This window comes from Plecotus auritus (genome assembly GCF_963455305.1).
Source record: "Plecotus auritus genome assembly, chromosome: 8".
Lineage (NCBI taxonomy): Eukaryota > Metazoa > Chordata > Mammalia > Chiroptera > Vespertilionidae > Plecotus > Plecotus auritus.
The window spans coordinates 90,271,892-90,299,530 of record NC_137782.1 but is presented as its reverse complement, the minus strand read 5'-3'; the positions used below and the strand labels follow the sequence as shown (position 1 = coordinate 90,299,530).

The window sequence follows — 27,639 nt, the reverse complement described above, 5'->3', positions numbered from 1 at the left end:
GACTGAATGTTGCCCCATCACATAACCCTGTGTGACCACGAGTGATGTCACCTTGCTACATCCCCATTTCTTCATCTGTAAAATGGGCACAAGAATATCACTTTATTTTACTGTGGCTAAAGCTCACATAACCTAAAAAAGAGAAGTGCTAAGCCCAGTGCTTGGCAGATGGCAAATCAAGCCCTGAATATATGTTCATTGTTATTGTGTTATTTCTGCTTCTTCTTTTTTTTTTTTTGTTTTTTGTTAATCAGAAGAATATGTAAGGCTGCCTTTCAGGCCTAGGATCAAGCAGATTGGGGGTTGAATCAGTTTCTGTGAACTTCGGGTACTTGTGTAAAATGAGTCAATCTCAGGGACACATGTGGTGGGATAGCAGGAAGGATAGTGACATGGCATAGATAAAGGGTTTAAAGTAGCGCCTTGGACCCTGTCCTGTCAGTCTTCGTACGTGTTAGCTCTTATTTCCTTGGGGATCAGGACAGGGTGCACCAAGGTGGGTCTGGAAAATGCATACTCAGATCCTGGTTCTGCCCCTTCCCCACTGTATGATAATGGGCCACTTCCTCAACTTTTTAAAGGCTAATTTTTTTCCCTCTACCAGATCGGGCTCCATGATGACACCTACTATGAAGGATTTGAGACGCTATAAGGAGAGAACATGCTTGCTTAACGCCAGCTGTTGTTGTCATTGGAGTTTGTGTCTCCAGGGCTTTGAGGGCGCCTGGCACATAATAAGTGCCGAAGAAACATGAGATCACTATGGCTATTAGGCAAGAATCCCGGGAAAGATTTGTCCAGGGAACAAAGCTGAAGGCCTGCAGGTGTTTTTTGCTGATCTGAGAATGGGGATGAGTTCCTGCAGAGCCTCACCATGACAGTAGACAAATGACATGAATCACATGCCTTGGCACAGGCATGCCACTGCATAGGTGCAGAGCAGTGCCCGCAGTGGCTGGCTGGCCTCCATATTGATTTCAGAGATGGAGAGAGAGGTAGAAATATCAATGATGAGAGAGAATCACTGATTGGCTGCCTCCTACATGCCCCACACTGGGGATGAGCCCACAACCCGGCCATGTGCCCTGACCGGGAATCAAACCGTGACCTTTTGGTTCATAGGTCGATGTTCAACCCTGAGCCCCGCAGGTCAGGTGTATTTATTCCTTTTACGCTCCTATCTGAAAGGTGCATGTAGAAGACTTTGGTCTTGAGTGTCAGAACCGGGCTCATCCTCAGCAGGTTAGGAAACCTTCCCGAGGTCCAGCCTGCAAATAGGAATTGTGCATGTTTTATTTTACAGCCCCTGTTCTGCCCTCCAGCGGCTTATAGTCAAACCTAAGTTTCTGCTATGAAATCAGGATAATAATAAATCTACTAAAAGCCTGTGGTGAGGATTAAGAGAGAAAAAGAGAAGGAAGCACCCAGCACAATGCCCACAGTAGGTGCTCAACCGATGCCAGTTCCCTCTCCTTCACTGGTGTGCATGGAAGCCTGGTCACCTGCATCCCTGATCACTTTCAAATGCCTGGACCCTGTATACTTACACTGGTTTGTTTACAACTTACTAGTAGGTTAATTATTTTATTAGTAACAACGAGGTGAAAGGCAACTCTTGTTTTTTTTTAATTTTTATTTTTTTAATTAAGGTATTATATGTGTACGTATTTTGGACAGAAGAATTTGATTTATTTTAACTTTGGCTCTGAGAGGTAAATAGAAACCATATCTTCATTCACAAATTTACCTTTGGGGAAACAGGCTTTTTTTTTTTTTTTTTTTTTTTTTTTTCACAAAAATGGAGAGCCAGGCCACAGTGAAACCCACTTGAAGGGGGCACTGTAGAGATACCTCTGGATTCCTTAAGCTACCTCTTTATGCCCTGCTCCTGGCTTCAGCCTGTTTTTCCTGCTAACAGTTATGCAGGGAACTAACTCTTCCACCCACAGCCCATGGCTACTGGAGCTGCTTTGCCTGAAAGCCGATGCCCCCTGGGCCAGCCCTTCATCAATGACTAGCTGAGGTGGGAGCACCGGAGCCCAGCCCTTCCCTCCAGACGAACACCCAGAGCTCCCTAAGCAGTGGTTCTCAACCTTTCTAATGCCGCGACCCTTTAATACAGTTCCTCATGTTGTGGTGACCCCCAACCATAAAATTATTTTCGTTGCTACTTCATAACTGTAACTTTGACAGATATGATGATTCCTGACTTAGATTTTCAGCAAATAAGTCACTTGCGACCCTGCTAGCGGTTCTCAACCTGTGGGTCACGACCCACAGGTTGAGAACCGCTGCTGTAGAGCCTAAGACCACCGGAAAACACAGATATTTACATTACGATTCATAACAGTAGCAAAGTTACGGTTATGAAGTAGCAACGAAAATAATTTTATGGTTGGGGGTCACCACAACATGAGGAACTGTATTAAAGGGTCGCGGCATTAGAAAGGTTGAGAACCACTGCTAAGGGATCGGGCAGAGACCGGGCCTTGTTGGAGTTCACTCCCTGCCTGGGTTTCTCCCCTTCCTCTTGCTTCTCCCCTCTCTTAGTGGTTTCTCCTGGGAGCACATTCCTAAGAAACCACTTGCCCAGGAATCCTGATGTCAGGGTCTGCTTCTGGAACTCTTACCTGAGACACTGTCCTACTGGATCAGGGCTGACAAAATGCAGCCCAAGGGCCAGATCCGGCCCACCAACTGTTTTTGTAAATAAAGTTTTATTGGAACTCAGCCACACCCACTCCTTCAAGTATCAGCTATGGCTGCTTTGGTGGTGGAATGGCAAAGTCCAGTACTTGCAATAGACACTGCATGGCTTGCAGAGCGCCCAGTATTTGCTACCTGGTCCTGTGACAGAGCAAGTTTGTGACCCCCTGTGCTAGATACTGCCTTGAACATGCCCAGCGTTTTCTCACCTCAGGGACGTGGCATGTGCTGCTCCTTCTGCCTGGAGCTCTCATTCTCTGACTTAGTGGATGCTCAGTTGCTTTTCATATTTCAGACCTCAGCAAATAAGTCACTTCCCCAGAGAGGCCTTCCTGCCAATCATCTCCAGTAGTCTTCCCTCTCCCACCCCACTGCCTTGTATTTGTATCACTTACAACACCGACATTATTGTGTTTCTCTCTGGGCTCCTGTCCCCACCACTGCTACCAACTAGCACATCAACTCCATGAGGGGCAGAGTGCTCTGTCTTGCTCGTTCCTGAATCCCAGTGCCTGTGCAGAGTATGTGTTCAAAAACACTGCTGACTGGACGATGAGAAAGAATGAGAATGCTGCACTGGCTGCTTTCATTCTAGTTGGACCAGGAACTGGGAGCTTCATTTAAATGGTGCTGGGGAATTCGATCCTCATTTTGAATCCTTATTCCCAAAGCCGTGGGAACATATTTCGTGCTCAAGCCCCATTAGTGCTCAGACATTTATTACCTCTGGTATTAATTTGCTTGTTTTGTCACGTTATATAATGAGAGGTCACTTTTTGTTATAAGCTGTAATTTTTGAATTTTATCATGTAAATTGACCTGCTTTAGGAACCTAGCTATAAAAAGTCTTGCTGTCAAAAAGTCAAGAAAAAGTTATGCTGTGTTAATGGTTTTAATTAATGCATTAATTTCACAAAGTTTTTGTTGAGGGCTTAATATGTGCAGGGTCCATGTCTGAGGTCTTCAAGGAACTTCCTGGGAAGGAAAGACAGGTACGTTCACACGTGTGCATCTGAGATCCATCATGCAGAGCGGCCAGAGTCATCTTTAGAAATGCCAATTAGGTCATGCCCTTCTCTCACTCAAAACCCGCTAATGAACTCAGAATAACCCAGAGTCGTCACCATGGCCTGCACAAGTGGGTCTGTGCTAGATATTCAAAATGATTTCACCCTGAGCTTACAGAGTTCCAGCAATATTGGTTTTCTTTTAGTTTCCCCTAAAACTCCATTCTTACTTGCTACAGGGCCTTTGCACTTGCTGTTCCTGTCTGAAATCCTCTTCTCACTCATTTCAGAACGGGTTCCCTCATTCCTTCATGTCTCAGCTGTCCCCTCTCAAAATAAGTGAGCACCACTCCTACAAGCCCTTAGCACTTTATTTCCTTCATGGGATCAAAATTGATCATGTCTATGAATTTGCTTTCTAGTTTCCTGTCTTTCTTCTCCTATAAGATCTGTGAAGGAGAGGAAAATGTCATTCTGTGTACTGCTATATCTGGGAGCCTAACACAGTGCCAGACACAAGAAAATGCACAAATAAGTAATGCAATATCAGATAGTTATAAATCTAATAAAGGAAGTAAAACAGGGTGACGAGAAAGACACATGTAAGAGGGATTTATGGCTTTAAATTGGGGCTTGGTGAACTATAGCCCCTGGACAAAATCTGGCCCACTTCCTGATTTTCTTTTTTTTTTTTTTAGGGAGGGCCCACAAACAAAGAATGGTTTTTACCTTTTTAAATGGCTGAAAAAAATTAAAAAAAAAAGGAGAATATTTTATGACACATAAAAATAATATAAATTTTAAATTTCAGTGTCCATCAATAAAGTTTTATTGGAACATAGCCACATCCACTCTTTTACATATCACATGTGACTGCTTTTTTTAAAAAAATATATTTTATTGATTTTTTACAGAGAGGGAGGGAGAGGGATAGAGAGTTAGAAACATCAATGAGAGAGAAACATCGATCAGCTGCCTCCTGCACACACCCTACTAGGGACGTGCCCGCAACCAAGGTACATGCCCCTGACCGGAATCGAACCTGGGACCTTTCAGTCCGCAGGCTGATGCTCTATCCATTGAGCCAAACCAGTTTCGGCACATGTGACTGCTTTTATGCTACAATGACTGAGTAGTTGTGACAGAGGCTGTGTGGACACAACCGTGAAAATATTTATTATTTGGCCGTTTATAAAAAATGCTTGATGATTCCTGACTTAGATTTTCAGGAAAGAGTCTTTAAAGAAAGTGATGTTTAACTTGAGATTTAAATGATGAGAATGGTTAATAGAAGGATAAGAAAGACTATGTTTAAAGTCCCTGAGGTAGAATAAACACTCATGGAATGATAGCTCTTTTCCTTATGGAATGAACTTTGAATTATGACTTTGAATCTGGCATTTCTGTGCTGGGCAAACTGGCACAGAGTCCTAAGTAGAGATGAGAATGCCTAACAGTGGCTACTTCACCAGTCCTTGCAAGAGACAGGGTGTACTTCCACCACCTAACTGTGATGCATAGAGAACTGGAAGGCTGACATGGGAGAAGCATTATGAAGATCCAGTCAAGAAAAATTAGAGATGAAATGGAGAGTGGTTGGAGATATGGGAGAGAGGAGGGTTCATAGATCCTAGGAGAATAGTGGGGACACTCACTGTCATCCTAATATATAAAAACCCTGGGTCCATCACAACCAGGAGGCTCGACCAACTGGAAGTCAGTCCTGCAGTTAGCACTGGTTTGCTGTGGTGACCCAGCACTGACTGCTGAGGGGGGCTGAAGGAGCTTTGAATCAGGCCCAGAGAGAGGCCTGAAGAGAGAAGCAGGGTCTGATTGGTAGCCTCTGTGGCAGCTGTTGATCAGCACTTGCCTCTCTCTTTCTCTCCAGGCCGGGCCAGCAGCCACACCTCCATTTCTCTCTAGGCCTCCACCACGGCTGCTGATTAGCCTCACCTTTCTGACCAGGACCCGTTGATAGGCCCAGAGACGCTGACTGGCATAGAAACTGACCAATCAGAACCAAATCTGGGTCAACTGTGAGGAGCCAATGGCTGTCTAGGAGGCAGAGCTTTTGACGCTGACTGGCATAGAAACTGACCAATCAGAACCAAATTGGCTGACAGAGGAGGGCAGTTGGCTGACAGAGGAGGGCAGTTGGGGGCAACCAGGCTGGCAGGGGAGGGCAGTTGGGGGCCATCAGGCCAGCAGGGGAGGACAGTTGGGAGGGACCAGGCTTGTAGGAGAGGGCAGTTGGGGGCAAGATCAGGCCAGCAGGGGAGGGCAATTGGGGGCAAGATCAGGCCAGCAGGGGAGGGCAATTGGGGGCAATCAGGCAGGCAGGCAGGTGAGCGGTTAGGAGCCAGCAGTCCCGGATTGTGAGATGGATCCCAGATTGGAGAGGGTGCAGGCTGGGCTGAGGGACACCCCCCCCCCCCCAGTGCACGAATTTCATGCACCGGGCCTCTAGTTTCAGAATAAAAAAAGAGCAGATGTCAGAAGAGTGAAAAGATGGTCTAGGTAAAGACTGAATAAGAATTGGATTTGGGTTCTTTCCTCTTCATCTCAACACTGATATCACAACCCCTCTGGGCAGGCCCATGTCAGCCAAGTTGTAAAGTGCTGACTCAACCTTCACTGCTTCCAGTGTGTGGCTGACCCAGGCTGAGGAGGCCATCCATCCTCCCAGCCACAGGCATTGTTTCGAGAGTATGTGATTCCACAGGCCAACTAAACTCAGTCTCTGTATTTGATTGGCACTCTTGAGAGACAGGCACTCTTTCCACTGAAACTCCTAAGCTGGGAGGCTAAATCCCTGGGCCCGGTCCAGGAGATCTACCATTTGCCTGAAAGTGAAGACAACACAGAGGAAACCTGAGCTGAAAGACAGGGAAAGACCAAGTTCTGATGACATACAGACTTGGAACTAGGATTTATCTGTGTATGAAATAACTCTACCCTTGGATGAGCCGATAAATTCCATTTTGCTAGATTAAGTTGGAGTTGGTTTCCAGTCAATTATAAACAGGAGATTTTGATAAACACAGTTTAGAGTTAATATGCTGAACAGCTTTAACTATTGCTTCCAAAAGAATTTTATGACCCATCTTTTCAGAATCAAGAAAGGTATCAAGCTAAGTCAAGAGGAGGACCTGTTCCCTTGATGGCCAATCAAGGCTCTTCAGATAGGAGACTTCCCAAAACAGTAGACACACCTGAGCTGGTATTGCCTATTCCTTAGTGATATCAGCAGAGCCATGCAAACTTCAAGGCCACCTCCTACTTTCTGAGATTCTGGTCCTTTCCTCTTGTTTCCTCTGCTCTTGAGCTTCACACAGACAGAGTGTCAGGTCGAAGACTGAAGGAAACCTAATAAGAGCGAACTTTTTAGATTTCTTACTACATGCCAGCTACTGTGATTAAAGCAGTGGTTCCCAAAGTGTGGTCCCTGAACCAGCATCGTGTTATCAGTGTTATCATCTGGGAATTTGTGAGAAATTCAAAATCTCTGGCCCCGCCCATGATCTACTGAATCTGACATGCTGGGATGGGGCTCAGCCATCTGGGTTTTAACAAGCCCTGCAGATGACTCGATACACACTTAAGTTTGAGAACCATTGATTTAAAACATCACCTGGATAAGTTCTTTTCATCAACCCCTGAGGCAAGGCAGTTATCCTAGTCCTAATAAAGGAGGACGTTGCATCTTAGAGAGGTTTGGACATATGCTTTACTACTAGTGAATACACACTGGGACTCAATCCCAGGCAGCTGGATCCCAGACCACCCTGGTACTCTCCAGCCAGGGTGGGCATAGACACCCCAAACTTGTGTTCCCACGCTCAGTGCCCGGCTCACGTTCCAGCGGGCTGACGGCGATTCTGCCTCAGCTCTACAGATCTGCTTGCCTTCCTGCGGATTCCTACTGAGCCTTACTACACATCTGTCAACCTCCAAGGAACTTTCCACTTAAAAATATTTGTAGGAAAAATAAAAAGAAGCTGCAGAGCAGAATTCCAGCTTTAGACAAACCTCAACTCATCCCTGGGGGCCCTGGGGTTGAGTGCTCAGCCCATCGAGGAGTTTGTGACCATATGCTTGGACCATCCTCACTTGGTGACCCCCTCCCCCTCCCAGGTCCCTTGCTCATGCTCTGCGTTTCTTCCCAATTAATACCGTGTGGTTACAGATGCCACTTTGCTTGCGGTGACTTATAAGTGACTGCTAATGTTCAGTTATAATTCTCCATTTTAGATGTGAAAATGGCTCATTGTATTCACCACAAGAACCTCTCTACAATGATATATAATTTAAAAATTAACACGAGGACAGAGGAGACTGCATTTTTGAACTGGGAACTTAGAGATGCAGAGGTTAAACTTGATAAGGTGAGCTCAAGGAATCAGACAAGTGTTATGCAAATGCCTCCGTCACTTGTTGCCACGACTTTTGAGCTTTTCTTGCATCTTCCAGATCCCTCACACTTGTCAAAGAGCAAGCCCACAAGGGGTGTGCTTATATGGGGGTATTTTCCCCCACTGTTAGGAACGTTCTTCAATTCCTGACAGAACTTTCCCATATATAAACCATGCTGTTGGAAAGCAGCAAAGCAGAAAAGAAATCAATGTTTGGTTTCTAGGAGGGGCCAAAGAGAGCTGAACAACAAGACCAAAAAACAACAACAACAAAAACAACAATAAAAGAACAACAACAAAAAACCTAAGGAGGTTGTCTAGGGGACATGTGTGGCTGTGTTTGCAGCATCATTGGCTCTGGGAGGAGGTGGTCTCAGAAGTGTTTGGACAGTAGAGTCTGAAGCATGTCCCTCTGCAGGGAAGGAAGCAGTGACAAGGACATACGTAGGGAAAACAAGGGTGGGAGAGAGAAGTGAGCTTGTACAGGGAGGGAAGACAGGGCAGTGTTTTTGCATGTGTAATGCTTTGGTGCTTGTGTTGGTGCAACAATTCATGGCCTTGGGACTAAGCCATTCCCTGGTCTGCTCCAGCATCAAGTGGTTACAATTATGGATTGCAAATTTATTGACATTTGACATCTCCATCAACCTTCCTCTGATCAACAGAACTCTCTGCTGCCAAATGGAATAATTACGGAAGATTTCAGCAGTCACGGGGATGCCCCAAAAGGTCATTAAATCATCTTGGAAAAACAATGTGTTCCTCCATTTCATCTTGCCAATAAATCTGCACCGAAGTCAGGACCACCTAGGGTTGATGCTCAGAGGAGGGGCTGATGTACAGACTGAGGGAGGAATTAAATTAGGACTGAAAAATAGGAAGGCAAGCACAGCAGGGGCCATTCGTTGTGCACTTCATGATTCCCGTGGCATAAAAATTGTGGTTTACTTGAATCAAAAGGGGTTCTTCTTGGGAAACAGGCAGAAACAGCTTGCCTGGGAGTTGGGGTGGTTCAGGGGCCATGTGGGAAGAGCAGTTGTGTCTACAGCCCACTGAGAAGTTGGTAGCATTTGTCCTAATGCCCTCCATGTCTTAGTCTGACATCCCTTCTTCCTAGAAAAGCCTGGTTCCAAATGACCTGGAATCCGCCGGCAGCCGGTCATCTGCCCACGAGCTCCATGGCTCCACTACTGCCCCAACCACCCTGCATTCCACAGCCTCCACACTGCCCCTCCCCCGCAAGTCTCCCGCTCCCCCCCCCCACCCCCTCCCATCCAAGGCACACTCAGTAGCCAGAGTGATCTGTGGGAGAAAGGAGATCATGCCACTCGCCTGCTGAAACCCCGCCTGTGGCTCCTCACTGCGCTTAGGGAAGGCCAACCCAAAGCTTCGGATGTTCTGCGAAGCCCTGACCTACCTCCCTTGACTCCTGTCCCACCCGCCAGCCCCAGCTGTCATCCCCTGGCCTTTCTCTGAAGCAAACATACCAACACTCCCAATTTGCCATGTGCCTGGCTCTTTCTTCACCTCCTCGTCTTCTTCCCCAGACCCCCTGTTTAAAGTAGGTGGCCCTGTCATGGTCCCTTCTAGTGCCCCGTATTCCCTGGCAGCCCTCATTCTTAGCCATCATTTACTCTCATTCACGTGCTCAGAAATGTTAGCTGTTAGTATCACTACCCACTGTTCTCTGCTCGGATGTGAGGCCTTGGGGCCCCTTTCCCTCCCTCAGGGGAGCCCAGCACTCAGAACAAAGCCGGGCAGGGAGCAGGCTCTCCGGGAGGAGGGATTGAAGGGCAGTGGAATGAAGGCCCTGATGCACCTGCCACAGAGAATGCAGACCCGCTCGACTCACTCACCTGAAGGCATTTGACGGCTCCATGGGCATGAGCAGCCCAGGAAACATTTCTGACTCAGAGGCCAAGCCTCATGGCAGTGTTAGTCCTCTGCACCAATCCTGGGGCTGGGACTGGTTCTCACTTCCTCATACTTCCTGTGCTGTGCAAAGCCCAGGTGTTGTGCTGAGGGGTTTACATTCTTTATTTACCTGATTTACCTCCCTGATGAGTGACACAGGCATTACTGTCATTTCACACATAGAGAATGTCCAAAGGAAGTTAGGATCACCCCATTCCTATAGGTGACCGAGCCCAAAACCTGGGCATGTGCCCTGACCCGGACTCTAACCAGCAGCCTTTCAGTGCATGGGACACCGGGCGCCCAGCCCACTGAGCCACACCAGCCAGGGCAATCACTGTTGCTGTTTTTGAACAATTATGAGAGAAGCTCTCCTTCATTGGGGGCTTCAATGCACCTGGTACAGCACTAGGGGGACCCTTAGTAGGTTCTCTGTTTTTATCCTCATAATGCTCCCTGTGGCCAGATTTCACGCAGCCACCTCGCAGTGGGGCAGCTGAGGTCCAGGGAGGTGACATGACCTGCCCTAAGCCCTCAGCTAGGCTTGGCCTCTGCAGTCCCAAGACCCACATTCTTCCCCACTGCCTTATGCCTCCTTCACGAGATTTCTGTGTCTGGAAGTCCCGGCTCCGACACTTCCTGACAGGTCTCCCCCTTCCCTCCTCTTCCAATGGCCTCCCACGTACATTCTCTTACATTTCTGGGATGATGAGGTTCTGATTGGTTCTTTGACTTCTAAGCCACAGCCAACACTATCCAATAGAGACCCATCTCCATGGTTACGGCACACGAGAGAATCCACAGGAAGGCAGCAAAGGGGGAAGTGGAGGCTACAGCAAGTATGGCAGGGGGAGTTAAGAGGGGGCCATAAACAATTAAACATGACAAAATCCTCCGGTGAACAGAAATAGAACTATTTGACTGTAAAATCGAGTAATGTAGCATTGAAAATAATATAACCTGAGACATCATTTTTTTCTCTATTGATGAAAAAAAAAACCTGATAAGCCACACACACTGAAAGTACCAGTTTGCTGGAGGGCCCAAGCAGTAGAAAGTTGTCTCTGTCAAAGATTTGGGCTTTCAGGATATTTCCCCCCGTTCATCTTCTCTCCCCTATGAGTATAACCTGTGGACAGGGCTCATGTCTTACACCTGGGTGTAGCACCCAACAGAATATAACACATAGGACCCCAGAAAGGTGTTGGGAGCATTGTGTGCCCAAATTCTGGCTGACGAAAAGTCATTGCCTTTTCCACACCTGACTTCCAGCCCTGGCAGTTCCTAACTATGTGGCCTTGCTGGTCACCCACCTCTCTGAGGGCTGGCTTCTTCACCCGTAAGCTGGTGTGATCACAGGTCTGTCTTCATAGCATTCAGGGTTAAGGTTACTGTGATAACCTATGAAAGGGCCTAGCACAATAGCTGGGACACTAAATGCTCCATAAACGTTGTTGCTCTGTCAACATCAATGGCAGCGAGGTGGGCACTGCCAGGCTCTGCGATAAGCACTTCCTTTTCTCAGCACATTTTCTCACCAGCACCACCACCATCCTCTGCACTGAGAATGCCAAGGCAGACCTTGCTAAGCGTTGTTGGCACCGGTGACCTGGACTCTAGCTGGTGCAGTGAGAGAAGGGGGCGTCACAGGGGAAGAGCGAGCTGCAGATGAAAGCTCCTTCAGTCCTGTCTCAGGGGCAGCCCAGCTCCACCCGGTTCTTTCATTTTACACCCCAGAGCTGTTCAGTTAAGTCTGCACTCAAGTCTCTCCTTATTTCTTCAAATACATTGGCACAACCCACCCCACACCTGGATTAAAGCCTTCAGCAAACAAATCTTTTTGAAGCAGGTGGCCAAGGTGGAAAACAGAGAGGAGAGTGAAGCTGGTCGGTCACCTGCTTTGTGGGCTAGGCCCAGCGCAGAGGCACCATTCGATCTCACTTCACCACAAACCAAGGCGGAGAAGGGGGAGGCTGAGCCAGCCTCTCTCATCAACCTGAACGCGGATTACTTTTTGAGTTTTCACAGCATCACTAGGAGATTAGCCCACTAGGATAATGCCCTCCACGCCTACATATATCCTGTGCCTCCTGCAAGTCAAACACAGGAAATAAACAAAGAAATAAAGAGTGTTCAGGAAAAGCACGACCTCTACTCTCTGCATCGCCCTGGCCTCCTGGGATTGGAGAAGTGAACGCTGACAACAGCAGCACAAATTCTCTAAGACCCGCCCTCCCTCAGAATGTGACCTGTGCCTTTGGCTCGTGGCATCCCCGTGTCCTGCCAGGTGAGCCTCCTGATACCTTCACATGGGACTGACTCGGAGGACATGACACACTGGCTTCCAACCAGCTCCTGTGCCTTCAGAGGAAGCACCAGGAGAGACAGCCACTGCACCCAAATCCTCTTCTGTTTTGGTTCCCTTAGCGCAGTGGTCGGCAAACTGCGGCTCGTGAGCCGCAGTTTGCCGCTTTGTTGACTAATGAGTTTGCTGACCACTGACCTAGACTCTCGATTCCAATAATTACAGGCTGTTATTGTTCCTTGTGATTAAGCCCCTATCCCAGTGGTCGGCAAACTCATTAGTCAACAGAGCAGCAAACTGCGGCTCGTGAGCCGCATGTGGCTCGCGAGCCGCAGTTTGCCAACCACTGCCTTAGCGCATTCACTCCGCCACCTCTGTGGCCTACATATCATTTAACAAGCGGCCCTGTGACTCTTGCAGGGCGTGGCGTCGGGGCTGATTTAAAATCCCCGCATTGCTAAAACCGCATTGTTCTTCATCAAGTCGAGTCATTTTTATGTGAAGTGTCAAGCTCCCTAACAAATAACTCCTGCCAGACAAATCAAGTTCCTCGTCTTAGAGCCGCGGCTAAATAGTTTATAGCTTTAATCTGCTCACCGAGGTGTGCAGTCTATGACAGTAATTATAAATGCAAGCAGAAATTATAGCTGAACGCTGGAGCCGCATTAGGGCCATCTGATGAACAATCATGAGCTCCTGCTCGCTCCCAACAATAGAGGGCAAGTTAGTGTCAACGCCAGAGAGATTTCAGTTCTGCATGGCTTTTTCTCCCATTTACTACAGAATGTCACTTGTCTCCTATAAGGCAGGCAAAAAAGCACTGCAGAAAGCTTTGAACTTGATAGTTTTAAAAAAAAAAAAGACAAAGAGAGAAATGTAGGAGAAAACTGTTTATCATTACGACTTCTTTTTTTCTGTTTTGTTCTGTGGCAGGTTCAGTTTCAAATTAGTTCCTTGAATGTAACTGCTTGTTTACCTACTCCGGGCCTTTAAAAAAAAATCCCTCCTGAAGCCATTTTCGAGAAATTGTTATAGAGAAAGACTTCTTTAAATGAAGGGCAAGTACAAAATCAGCCCAGGAGGCGCTCCAGGGGTAGAGGCTGTCCTTCTCTAGCCCCTGCTCTCCACCCGCATCTACCTAAGCTAATGACACCATTTAGCTCTTTATTTTCCCCTCCTCACTTTCACAGAAAGACGTTTTTAATTTAGCTGAAGAATTACACAAATGTATTTTAAAGACATAAATCCATATAAAAAATATGAGCTAATTAAAACATTGCACTCCCTGTCGCTCATGGATTTTCAATTTAGCGAAAGAAAAAAGAATTGCATCTGGTTAAATGAAAAGATGATACTGATGGCAGATTGGAGTAAATGAAAAATAATGTTACTCTATATTAAAGCACCAAATTATACACGTCAGGATTGAGCGTTCAGGAGTCCAAATGAGGGGGACGTGTGATCGAGATGGAGCACGCTCATGCGCAAGGGGAGCCAAGCCGTCGCCTGGTCAAGTGGAAACGTTAGGAGAGGCGATGTGTTTGTTTCTTGGTTGCACTGGAAATGCTGTCATCCTGTGGTTGTCCTTGTTTCCCAAAATGAATTTCAGAAAGTCAGGATGAGGATTTAAAAAAAAACCTCTTAGACGTCTACTTGCACTGGAATTTGGGCCAGTTCTTGGTTTGACACCTTGTGGTAAATGTATGATTACCTCATCGAACAAGGACATCAGTGCTCAGGGAATGAGGATGCTGGGCTTTATCCTGCAGGTCGGCCCCGGCCCCTGAGTTGCAATATTTGGTTCACAGTTGCACCTCCAAGAGGCCAAGGAGAGGCCTTGCTCATCTCTCCATGCTGAGGCACGTTTACAGCCTTTTATCTGCACTGTTGAATGTGTACACCTAGCCTGAGTAGCACCCAGGAACCATCAGGCAAGGTGGAGGAGAAACCGAGGGGCCGAGAACAGTTGGTGAGTATGGGGTGGCCCTGGGTTTGAATGTCACCTGTACATTTACTGTGTGTTCTCAGACAAATCATGAAACCTTTTGAGCTATTTCAAAAATCAGGATGAGATGAAGAACCATGCCCGGCTCAGAGGAAGAGGCCAATAAGTGCTAGTTTTGCTGTCAGTTGAGATCGTTACAATCAAACCACAGGATGAGGGCCCATGGATCACCTGCCCAGTCATTCATCAGCTGGGAAGACTGCAAGGTTTTTTCCCCCCCTCGAATATATTTTTATTTATTTCTGAGAGGAAGGGAGAGGGGGAGAGAGACAGAAACATCAATGATGAGAGCGAATCATTGATCCACTGCCTCCTGCACTATCGGGGACCGAGCCTGCAACCTGGGCATATGCCCTGACTGGGAATTGAACCATGACCTCCTGGTTCATAGGTTGATCCTCAACCACTGAGCTACCATGGCCAGGCAAGATTGAAAATTTTATATACCTCAGGAGAGGCTGAGGGACATGGCAGGACCCTATAGTGATAATCTAGAATAAGATTTTCTTGTGAACCTACTATGTGCTAGGCTTTATGGAAAAGAACTGCATACATTTACTTAATCCTCACAACTTTCATATGTCCACATTTTACAGGGCACATCATCCAGAGTACAGGAGTTGGGTTTGAACTCAGGCTCCAGGGCCTTGGCAGCCAGAGTCTTCCCCTAACATCACGCTGCCTCCTAAACACCAATCCCCTCTTCACTTCCCCTGAAGTGGGCAGACACCCTCCCATGGGCTCCATTTAACGTTTCCCCTGGCCTTCCCATCTATGTCTGCCATTAGGCTCAAAGGCGTTCTCTTGTCCTGGCCACGGGTTCATTTTCTGGGATCAGCACCGTGCCAGGCATGGAGTGATGGCTTTCTAGCTAGGTGAAAACAAGTGAGGCTCAGAGATTGTGGAATCTTGGGGAATTCACGCAGACTCTCTGCCTCCATTTCCTCTCCTGGAATTTGGTTGAATCGACCTCTCCCTCACAGGAATGTTGTGGGAATACAGTGAAAGAATGTTCATGAAGCGCCTGGGGCAGGCCCAGCACTTGTGCTGCTATACAGCCAGCACAACTGCTGGGTCACCACTACATGTCCATGTGGACTGGAGGCTGCTGCGGAGCCAAAGCACCACTGATGTGATGAGAAGGGTGAAAGCAATGCAGGGAGGGAAGTCAGAAAGGAAGGAAGGAAAGATAGGAGAAGGGAGGTAAGGAAGAAAGGAAGGACATAAGGAAGGAGAGAAGGAAGGAGGGAGGAAGGGAGGGAAGGTAAGATTTATTTAATGGTTGAAGGAAAGTCAATGCCTCTTATAGATATTAATGAGCACATATCAACAACAAATAAACAAAAACACTGTTGGTGAGGATGTGAAGAAAAGAGAAACCTCATTGGTGGGATTATAAATTGGTGCAGCCACTATGGAAAACAGTATGGAGGTTCCTCAAAAAATTAAAAATAGAACTACCTCACTACCCAGTAATTCCACTTCTGGATATCTATCCAAAGAAATCCAAAACACTAATTTAAAAAGACATGCGCATTGCTAAGGTTCACTGCAACGTTATTTACAACTAGAGGCCCGGTGCACAAATTTGTGCACCAGTGGGGTCCCTCGGCCTGGCCTGTGGGATCAGGCGAAACCAGCTTTCTGACATCCTCTGAGGGGTCCTGGATTGTGAGAGGGTACAGGCCAGGCTGAGGGACCCCACTGGTGCATGATCAGGGCCAGGGAGGGATGCAGGAGGTTGGCCAGCCCGGGAGGGACGGTGGGAGGGCTCCAGGGCAAGTCCAGCCCTTCTTGCCCAGTCCCAATCAGCCGGACCCCAGCAGCAAGCTAACTTACTGGTTGGAGCGTCTGCCCCCTGGTGGTCAGTGCACGTCATAGCGAGAGGTTGAGTGGCCTTAGCATATCATTAGCATATTATGCTTTGATTGGTTGAATGGCCGACCAGTTGACAGGACACTTAGCATATTAGGCTTTTATTATATAGGATAGCCAAGATATGGAAGCAGCCTAGGTGACCATCAATAGAAGATTGGATGAAGAAGATAGGTACATGTATACAATGGAATCTTACTTAGCCATAAAAAAGATGAAATCTTACCATCTGTAACAAAATGGATGAACCTAGTGGGTATTGTGCTAAGTGAAATAAGTCAGACAAAGACCAATACCATATGCTTTTACTTATATGTGAAATCTAAAAAAACAGAAGAAATGAACAAAAACAATAGAAATACACTTATAGATACAGAAAACAAATTGGTGGTTGCCAGATGGGAGTGGGGTTGGAAGGATGGGTGAAAATGGGAAGGAATTAAGAAGTACAAATTGACAGTTATAAAAACAGTCTTGGGGATGTAAAGCATAGCATAGGAAATATAGTCAATAATCTATAGTAGTAAAAGCATAATATGCTAATTAGACCAGATGTCCTTCTGGACAACCTTCTGGACAACCTTCTGGATGAAGCTGGGGCTGCGAGGGAAGCCTGGGTGCTGGGTGCCAGAGGGAAGCTTGTGCCCGCAGCAGGGGGAAGGAATGCCTACTCTTGCACAAATTTCATGCATCGGGCCTCTAGTATTGTAATAACTTTGTATGATGTTAGGTGGGCATTAGATTTTGTAAGTTATATAAATGTTGTACACCTAAAATGAATATACTATTATATGTCAACTGTAATTGAAAAAAATTAGACTAGCCCATTTTGCTCTTCCAGATGGCCAGATAATCCATGTTGTTAGGGTTGCCAGATTTAGCCAATAAAAATACAGAATTCCCACTTAAATTTGAATCTCAGGTAAACAATGAATTTTGGCCACTGTACTATTTGGGACATACTTATCCTAAAAACCTGAACTTCGAATTAAACTGGACATCTTGTGTTTTATCTGGCAACTTTACATGCTGTTCACCGTGAACATGGATTTTTATAAAATCATCCACATCAAAGGTGGCAGCTCATTGGACTAGAATTCATTCCTGCCACCGATTTCAAGGCTAAGTGTGCTGCTAAATGTATACACCATATCACATGGTAATGACTATAATTTCAAGTCCTTATGAATTTTAGATTCATTAATTTGCTTTTTATTTAATTTCTATTGTTTAAGAGCATGTGGTTTTTAAAGGTACAGTATATACAAATACAAATTGAAATACTTTCAGATTACTGCTCTCCTAAAATAGGAATGCACATTTAATATTTGCTAATTATTATTTAATGAAAAGTGGTATTTAACATTTGGCAGAGCAATTTGCAGTATTTAAGACATACCCAAGAAAGGAAAGAAAATTCAGCTCAAAATTGGCATCTTATTGAGAATATAGATATAGTAAAATCTTGATCATGTTTTCTAAAACATACGTCATTTTGTGTGATTTGTGCTGTCGCGCACACCAACGAGAATCAGAGTTCCAGATAACGGTAATCTCGTTTGGTGATCATTTAAAACCATATATGCATCAGTCTAAACAGTGGGCAAGAATATTGTCCTTGCAAGAATATTCTGGCATGAATATTGTTCCAAAAGAGGACCTGAGGGCACAGGAATTCTTTTCTAAGTGACCAAAGCCTCCAAAAGCCACCTTTGTGCCATGGGGAACTGTTCCGGCAGATGGGCCTATGTTTAGAACACCATAAACACACTCAACACCCGCACCAATTTCATGGTCACACAACACACACACACTCCCATGGCTTGAAATGAGTCCCAAATACTCAAATCTGTGTTTCTGCAGTCCCCCCTCAGAATCACAGACTCACAGTGTCTCCATCAGGATGAAGCGGATTTCATAGAAGGATAACCCTGTAATACGGGGCGCCAAAGGGCCAAATCAGAGATATATTTATTCCTGAACAAATACAGAGATGAGAAACAGAGCTCTCCTATTCTACGCATTTAACAGCTGTCAGTACCTTTAGTGTAGGTTTCCCCCAAACTATTGGTTTACCTTTGCTTCCCTAGAACAGGTAAGCACATTTCGGATTTTGACCACGGCTTCCTTTTTCTCCCCCCTCTCCACTTCCACATCGCAATGTTTGGGCAGTGATATTAATTTAAAAAATGATTACAAACCTAGCAGGTGGAAAATTGGTCTTTATTGTAGCACAAATAAACATTACCTATTTGTCTTTTCACCATGGTTTGAACCTACTACTATGGGATTGGCAACATGTCTCTTCTCTTTGGATATTCAGTGTATATTCACCATTTTTTTTTTTTTGGAAGGACCAGAAAAGCGTAATAGCAAGTTACATAAAACTTAAAATGTTATAGAGCAAATAAATAGATATGCCGAGCCCCAAGCTCATGTGTAGATTCAATAGATGATTTTCAGCGTTTCTTTCAATAGTATGAGCTGAACAAATCATGCTTAGAAAGCAAGAGATGAATCTGCCAGTAACACGCTTTAATTATCATGATAAAAACATGCAAACAAAACAATAGTCTTCATTGGAGCCCAGAGAGCCATTGGAATTATGGGATGGCATCCCCTTTATCAGAAGCTCTTAGATATTTTCACTGAAAGTCCCAGATCCGACGTTTTAACCATTTATTTCATGTGACCATCTCACACTCTGCCAGCCTCCCTCCCTGTTGGGAAGTGAGCCCAAAGCCACATTATATACACACCTGTTTCCACCTGGACCCTGCTAAGTGCTCACACCTCTGTGGCTTGACCCGAAAGCCTCCTATTGAAAAACAATCACTCTGATCATCCGAGATAATGAGGGCTTCTACCTTGTTATTCGTAGCTGTTCATGTCTTATTGTGAATTAATCAAAAGAGCTCATCTGTAACCTAGCATAACATAGACTGGACCAGCAAGTGCCAAAGCTTTAAGTCAGCATGGGTCCTCATCTTGGGGTGTGGCCTGTGGTGGAAGACACCCTGAATATATGTGAGGGTCCCTAACACATGGGGCGGTGTCATGATGGAGGGAAGAGAAAGGCAGCAGAGAAAATACAAACTGAGAGAAAAGGGATTTAAGACCCATCCTCGAACACATTTGAAGATGGCCAGTGTGACTAGCCTGCCAAGGTATCTGACCTTGGTCTCTGTCCTCTTTCCTGGATGACATTGACAGTCTGGGCACTGGTGACTTTACAAGGCACAGAGCTTCTATGATACACGATGCAAGTCATCTTGAAGCTGGGAGACCCATGTGCATTGGCAATGGGTGGGCAGAAAGTCATTTGCTTCTTTATGTAAAACACAATCTCACGGGCATGCATTGCACCCATCTTCCTTACAGGTGGACTCTGGAATTAATCTACCCTAAGGAAAACCAAAGATGAGAGAAAAATATACGCCTCCTCTCTTTTCATCTCAGTGTTGTGCAGAGAATACTATTTTCTACCATCTGACTTCAGGGCAGATGCTCATTCAAGGGAAACCTAAGGGAGGAATGAGCAAAGGGAAGGAGGCAGAAGGGAGAGAGTGCTGACAGTAGCTGCAAAAAGCATTGATTACAAGTAATGATGATAAAGACAACTTTAAACTATTCATAAGCTGATTAAGAAATCTGCACAGTGGCTGCCCCCAGGAACTCTACAGTCTTTATTCTGTGGATGGCCTTTTCTTTCTCACTTTCTAAGTCATTAGCATTCCTATGGGCAGGGGAGGTGGTGAAATGGGACAGGAGAGGAATTAGTACTTATTCATTAAAATGATGTGTAGCCTTCGGCGGCCCTGGCAAGGTGGGCCTTGGGAAACTACAGGGATCACGAATCATGAAGCGGGAATCTGTGAGCTCCATCTCTCTAAACCCATTTCATGCTAATGCCCAAGTCTACACTGGAGAGACTAATAGAACAGATAGGACTTATTTATCATGTTCTAGTCTTTGTAAAACTAAGTCCTGTTCCAGCAGGCTACTGGCCTCTGGTACGGGGAGACGTTAGCTGCATAAGAGACCCATCTCCCTTCAAGGATCTCCTCCAAGGCCACCGTCACACCACCTGGGAGCAAACCCATACCTGCAGAGCTATTCTTCATCCACGTCTGTTACAAACTGAGAGTGGTGTTCGGGTGACTTGCTGTGAGTTTTGCTTAGGTGGAGTTTTACTGCGTGTTTGCTCACAAATGTCCGAGAGCACAACTTACACTTGAACTTAGAGTCTGTGTCCTCTTCGCCAGCTATGGTTTCCGGAGACCTCTGAGCCGACGACACCCGGGAGATCTCTTGTTCCACCTTGCCTTGCTGCTCCACGGCCATGCGGGTCATGTCCTTCATTTGGAAACCGAGGTGAGATTCTAAGTGGCTGATGTAGGTAGAAGGGGTTCTAAACTGGGAGGCACAGTCACTACAATAAAAGATCGGGTGGCCTTTGTCCATGTTTTTCAGAAATTTCGTCCCGCCCGTTTTCCTAAGCTGGTACTTGACGTTGGCCAGCCAGTGGCTGATGGTGGTCATCGAGAGTCCCGTAAACTTTGAGATCTGCATTCGCTCTTGGGGGCCCAGGTCGGACAGCAGGTACTTGCCCTCCGACGTCTGGAAGAGGCTCGACGCAAACTGAGCCTGCAGGATCAGAAGGTGCTGAGGGTTCCAGTTGGACTGCCGGCCCTTTCTTTTATGCAACGTCGAGACTTCACTGGAGACGTCCTCGAAGCGCCTGACATCCACTTCCAGCTTCATGGGCGGGACCCTGGAGGAAGTGGCGGGCTTCGGGGTGGTGGCTTTGGGGAGGACTTTGACCATGTCGGCAATGTCAGACAGAGCATGCTTCTGAGGCGGGGACGTGCAGGATTGTGCTTGCGAGGACTCGGCTTTCTTGCTTTTGGACTTGGTCAGGTCGATGGGCTGATCGTTGTTCTCAAACAGGTAGCGCCTGGACACGCTGGCCGGCCTCGCGGTGGCAGGACTCAAGGCCGGCTTGTCCATGGCACTGAGACTCGACTTGTGAAACATAGAGATTGTGCTTGAGCTGGGGCTGGAGCAGGAAGGGGAGCACAAGGGCTCCGTGGCTTTGCCCAGGTGATTGTTCAGGACGGACTGCAGCGCACTGAGCGGGTTGATGCACGGCAGGGCCGACGTGTGGTTGGCGAGGGCGCATCCGTTGCTGAGGGGAGATGCAGGCTCCAAGGGCTGGGGTTTCTCCTTCTCACCGCCCTCTTTCATCAGCTTGTCCTCCTCCTTCAGGGGACAAGGCTCAGCCTTTTTGGATTCGGAAGGGGGTTCGCTGTTGGAGCAAGACTCCCCCTCACTGTGGCTGAAAGATGACGCTTCTTCGCGGGGACTTTCTTTCCCACACTCCTTCACTATTTCCTCTCTGTCTTCTGGCTCCTTCTTCACTTGAGTGTATGGGGCCAGGTTCTTGGGCACAGAAACCAGGGGCATGACTTTCCACTTGGGAGCAATCGGCCTCAACTTGTTGGTGAGGTTAGGCCGCATCTGCAGCACCTGGGAGCCCAGAGGCAAGGAGGCCTTGGTGCCCTCCGACAGCTGGTAGGCGGCGTGGATGCTGGGGTACGCGCTCCAGCTGGGAGCCCCATTTTGGGCCTTGTTGATGGCTGTGGTGACAGTGTTTTCCAGTGACTTCAGGATGTCCCCTCCACCCTTGGAGCCATCTTCCAAATCCTCCTCCCGTAGGTACTGATACTTTATTGTAGGGTCTAAAGGTTTTTGTAGAGGATCTTCATAGTCCTCACTTTTCACGGCTTTCTCCTCCTTGTTGGCCTCCTCTGGCTTTTCTTTCTTACCCTCCTTCTTTATCTCAGTCGTAGAAGCTGCACAGTCCGAAGCTGAGTTACTTGATGGCTTGGGAGCCAGAGAATCACTGTTCGGCACGTCCGACAAAGACTGCATTTTCTCCACAGCCAGCGGGTCTAACACCAGCTGCTTCCCTTTCTTGGAGGCAGAGCTGGTGACCTTGAGAAAGTGACCTGTGACCATCATGTGAGTAGTGAGCTGCTGCAAGGTGTCGTGGGAGCTCCCACACTCCATGCACTTTAGGATCTGGGACTTGCAGGCCTCAAACTGCCAGGTGTAGCTGGCGCCGTTCTGGTAACCATAGCGGTTGTTGGAGGACAGCTGCAGGCTGCTGCTCTTCGGGGACGAAAACGAGTCTGCGAACGACCCCGTGGTGGAGTCCGGGGAACACGGCCGGTTGACATCAAAGACGCGTTTCTTCGCCGGAGCGACCATTTTTGATGAAATGGTGGGGACTGGCTCCTTCAAAGGCACTTTTTGGTAATGTTTCGTTTTGATCATGTGGACGCTCAAATCCTGGAGGGAGTCAAAAGAGTCGCCACAGAACATGCACTTCAGCACCTTCTGGGCGTCCTCCTTGTCCATGTCCTGGAAGGCCCGCTTACGGGGCTTGGAGTAGCTCAGGGGCCGAAGCTTGTCCTTTTTGCGGTTGTCGTCTTGGTAGTGGCCCGTCTCGTTCATGTGCACGGTCAGCTCGACCAGGGTGTCGTAGGCAGCACTGCACTGGCGGCAGCGGAACCTGCTGGCCCCAGTGAAGACGCTCCCACATGCCTTGCTGCTCTGCCGGTACAGCTGCACTGAGCTGAACAGGCTGGGCTTCGACACGGATCTGGAGGGCAGGTTCTGCTGCAGGCTTTTGGACAGAGCATCTTGGTGCCAATCAAAATCTGTCTTGTTGCTGCCATTTCGGGTGTCACAATGCCGCCTGTCGCTGTTGGACAGCTTGAAGCCCAGGCCCAGGCCCGACCAGTAGGAATCAGACAAGATGTTGGCGTAGACAGCCGTCATTTTGTCCATGCAGTTGTGGGCTTCCCCGGGCAGCTTGGGCCGAGTGCCGGCTGTCTTGTCCAGGGCATCCCGGCTGCACACGCTCTTGATGTCGGACACAGGGTCACTGGCATCGCTCAGCAGAGACTCGCTCTCTGCGTCCTGGTTGGACAAGTGGCTGCCTGGGGAGTTCTGGTAGCTGAAGCAGCCCTTCGGCTCTGGACCCATGTCTAACTCCTCGTCTGTCCCAGGGTCATTGCTGCTCTGGAGTTGAACCACGGAACCGCTGTCTTCCTCCTCTTCCTCTTCCTCTTTTATCTCCTCCTGGTCCTTCAGCTGTTCCTCCTGGGCGTAGCCTGCAAGACAAGAAGAGATGAAATATCAGTACCAGGTCACAGGTTCCTTCCTGATTTCCACTGGGACAAGGGCTTTCCACATCCCACCGAAGAGCAATCTGTCTACACGTGCATGAACTGTAGGCAACGGATACAGGAAAAGCCAAATGATGCCCTTTGTGCTACTTAATCCTCCTCGGCTTCTTTTTTTTTTGTTAATCCTCACCTGAGGATATGTTTCCATTGATTTTTTTAGAGAGTGTAAGGAAGAGGGAGAGACAGAGAGAAGCATCCATGTGAGAGATACACATCAACTGGTTGCCTCCTGCATGTACCCTGACCAGGGCCGGGGAACCTGCAACCAAAGGACGTGCTCTTGATCAGAATCAAACCTGGGACCCTTCAGTCTGCGAGCCTATGCTCTATTCACTGAGCCAAACCGGCTTGGGCCTCCTTGGCTTCTTAATTGGCAGGAATTATAGTTCTTCACAAATGCCTAGAATGCTAAGTTAGTAATTGTCATTTTTAAGGAATAGCACTCTAATATTCCTTTAATAGGACAGTTGCTAAATTCATGCTTATGACTTTCAGGAAAGCTGGACTAAAATCCAAATCCAATTAAAGTCATATCTCTATCAAGAAGGATGTTGCTCATAAGAAAGTTAAGATTTGACCCTTGGCATCCCCATGGGTCAAAGGTAAGGTTTACCAAGACACCTGGGTTTACAGGCATACAATCATTTAATAAGTCATTTTTGAGTGCTCAGAAGTAATCTGAATGTACAGCCTCATATTCATGATAGCCTTGTTATATTTTTATTTGTAGAGCATCACACAGCGGGAAGAGAGATTATGGAGTCCTAAAAAAAGATCTTTCACTGATAGCCCAAAAATTATGTAAGCTCAGCAAACAATGATCCTATATAATAAAAGCCTAGGTAGCATCGCGCGAGGGTCACAAGGTGGCCACTGCAACATCATCACAAGATGGCTGCCACAAGATGTTGCCACAAGATGGTCAGCACAAGATGGCCAGCAGGGGAGGGCAGTTGGGGGCGAGATCAGGCTGGCAGGGGAGGGCAGTTGGGAGTGACCAGACCTGCAGGGGAGGGCAGTTGGGTTTGACCAGGCCTGCAGGGGAGGGCAGTTAGGGGTGACCAGGCCTGCAGGGGAGAGCAGCTGGGGGCCATCAGGGTGTCAGGGGAGGGCAGTTGGGGGTGAGATCAGGCCTGCAGGGGAGGACAGTTGGGGGCAAGATCAGGCCAGCAGGGGAGGGCAGTGGGGGTGACCAGGCCTGCAGGGCAGGGCAGTTGAGGGCGATTGGGCCAGCAGGGGAGGGCAGTTGGGGGCAATCAGGCCAGCAGGAGAGCAGTTAGGCATCAATGAGGCTGGCAGGGGAGCAGTTAGAGGGCAATCAGGCAGGCAGGCAGGTGAGCGGTTAGGAGCCAGAAGTCCTGGATTGTGAGAGGGATGTCCAACTGCTGGTTTAGGCCTGATCCTGTGAGCCTAAACCGGACATCCCCCAACGGGTCCCAGATTGGAGAGGGTGCAGGCCGGGCTGAGGGACACCACCCCCCCCCCCCCCGCATGAATTTCGTGCACCAGGCCTCTTTTAAAATAATAGCAAATGGTGTCAGAATGGGAGATTTGGGGACTATCTTACTATTCTCAAACAGGTTTATGAAAATCTTTGCAGACAAGGTGGCAAATTCCCTCTCAGTCTTGTGCCTATAATTTCAAATGCACTGTGATTTGTGGGAAACTGCCAGGAGGTGCCAATTTTATGTGTGATTTGTAGATGCAAAATGCTATTGGGGATGCATGCTTTCTCCTTTCTGAAAGGATTTAGGACCGGTAATTGCATAGGGAAAATGAAGGCATGAGAGAATGGGCGCAAAGGGAATTAATGGGCAAATAGCCATTCATGGAGATGAGGAACGGGACTATTTGTGTCCAGGTGCTCATTTTCTTAACTGGCCATTTTCAGAGCCACATGGATAAAATGCAACCAAAGAAACACCAAAGCAAGGGTGATCCGGCCTTAGATTTGCAAGGCCTGCATGATCTCAGAGCGGTGCCTTCCTTCTGAGCCTCTATCTCCCCCTCAGTGCAGGTGGGAGAAACCCCAGGGCAGTGGCAATATTCCCATTCACCAGGGAATGGGAAGGGGGATCATGCATTGGAGGTCTGTCCTGTAGGCAGGCGGAGGGTTAGGAGGGAAGGGGGGTTGTTGGGGGTAAAGCAGCTGCAGTAGCAGCCCCAAAGGCTCCTGCTGCTGAGGAGGAATATTAGTGAGCAATCACTCTCCTAAGACCTATGCTGCCCACACTGCGAATGCATTCTTTCATTTCATCTCATACCTACATGGAGTAGGAACTATTATTATTTCCATTTCCCAGATGGGGAAACTCAGGCTTTCAGGTTAAGAAATTTGCTCAAGACCACACAGCTAGTATCATAGTCATGACACGCACCCTGTCTGATGAGAGAATCCATGGTCTTAACCACCAGGCTCCACTCTCTTTTACCAACCAATTGAATAAGAAAACACTGCAGAGACCCCAAGGTTAAAGGTTAGCAGTGGAAGTTCAATGAAATGTCACTAAATGGAAAACCACCTCGGAGGGGAGAGTCGTGGGAGTTCTGGGGACAAGAGCTCATGATTTTAAGGGCACGGTACCATCAAACAAGATGAAATGTAAAAATTGAGTCTGGCTATCAGATTCATGGCCGTGCTCAGTATTTTATTGCTCTTGGTGTTGTGTTTTCGCTTTCCTAGCAAGTTGACAAGTGGGTTTTTCATGAAACTGGTGTGCTGGTTTCTAGTTCCATAAATTAATTTCCAGACATAAAAGCTACTCAATCTGGTCAAACAACCATTAATAAGTGATCACTGCTTATAAGAAAACCCTGGTTCAAAAATAGCTGAATGACTGAATTAGACCACCCCCTCATCCTCATCGAATTTTCTTTTTTTCTTGGACTAATTTGTATGTTTGCAAAAGGAGTCATATCATTAAGTTCAAGGAGGATGTCTGTTACGAAATAATAAACAAAATTGTTACAAAGCCAACCAAAATGCTTCAAAGAATTGGGCAAATTTTATCAATCAAGAGGGGTCCCTCCTGAAAATTAGAGGGGCATTGTCACTCTTGCTCTGGGACAACACATGTTACCCAAGACTACTGTTCCTGCTAAGACATAGTCACCACACTTATGGGGAATGTAACGACAGAAACAAAGAAAAATGTGTGTGCACATGCACACACAGACACATACAGAAAGAAATAAATTTAGGAAAAAAAGAGGGCTTTCTGTCAACACAGCTGGCTAAGGGCGTTGCTAAGGTTTTTCATCTCAGTATTTTCAGTGCCTAGCACAGGGCCTGATACTTAGTAGGAAGCTGGGAAGTAATTAATGTTATTTTGTGTGGGTTGATGAAAGACACATGTGTGCACGTGTACACACACACACACACACACACACACTCCAGCCTGTATAGTGATTTTTGCACAAGGAGGAGAGGTGTTCTTTCTTTCCTGCTGACAGTTGGAAGCTGAGCTCTCCGGACCAGCTCAACTCCACAATCCACTTTGTTCTTCTAAATGGATTCCCCAGAAGAGAAGTCGGAGACAGCCAACGCCTCCCCCACAGTACAGATAGAATTTTCTGCTTAATTAGGCATTGGCATGTTTACTATCGCCTTTACAGGAGAGTAACTTGTGCTGGGAGACCCTTCTTGTCTGTTTTCTTCTGCAGAACAGACTAAAACTTATGCACCCGATAAGGTAATACATTGAAAAGACTCATAAAAAAAGTGCCAAAGCATCCGTCAAAGTCAGTGTATTAGAACAATGGTGGCGGGTTCCAAGTAATTTTTAAAAACACAAGTTAATATTATACATTTAGAACTGCTCACCTCACTTAAGTGGCTTTGTCTGCCACGGGCATCTGAGGCGGGAGAGGGAGGGCAGCCAGAAGGGGGTGATTGGGCTGGATAATGAGCATCTGTCTCTCTCTCTCTCTCTCTCTCAATGATTTGTTTAATAAGCTTGCTTCATGTGTGAGCCTTGGTGAAGTGAATGAGTGGCAAGTTTATTCTTATGAATACTTATTTAGAAGACTATCACAATTTCACTGAGACACAGTGAGAAAGGACTATTGTCTGTAGAACCTCCTTGATTCTGGGTAAAAGATCAACCATCTTTCGTTCCAAACTAAATTCCTCATTTCCTCCCTTCCCATTGTCCAACTC

The 27,639-nt window shown here is 47.1% G+C and overlaps 1 protein-coding gene across 3 annotated transcripts in view; it reads right to left on the bottom strand.

The window, feature by feature from the left end:
• Nucleotides 1–27,639, bottom strand: part of TSHZ2 (teashirt zinc finger homeobox 2) — a 469,870-nt gene that overhangs the window by 179,526 nt on the left and 262,705 nt on the right. Inside the window, exon 2 of one of the 3 annotated variants that reach the window (XM_080686978.1) lies at nucleotides 20,330–23,405. In XM_080686978.1, the coding sequence (XP_080543104.1) occupies nucleotides 20,338–23,405 (3,068 nt within the window). In that variant the 3' untranslated portion in view covers nucleotides 20,330–20,337. Of the gene's footprint in view, nucleotides 1–18,738; nucleotides 23,406–27,639 lie in introns of those variants that run through there. The other 2 variants (XM_080686979.1, XM_080686977.1) reach the window with 2 other exon arrangements.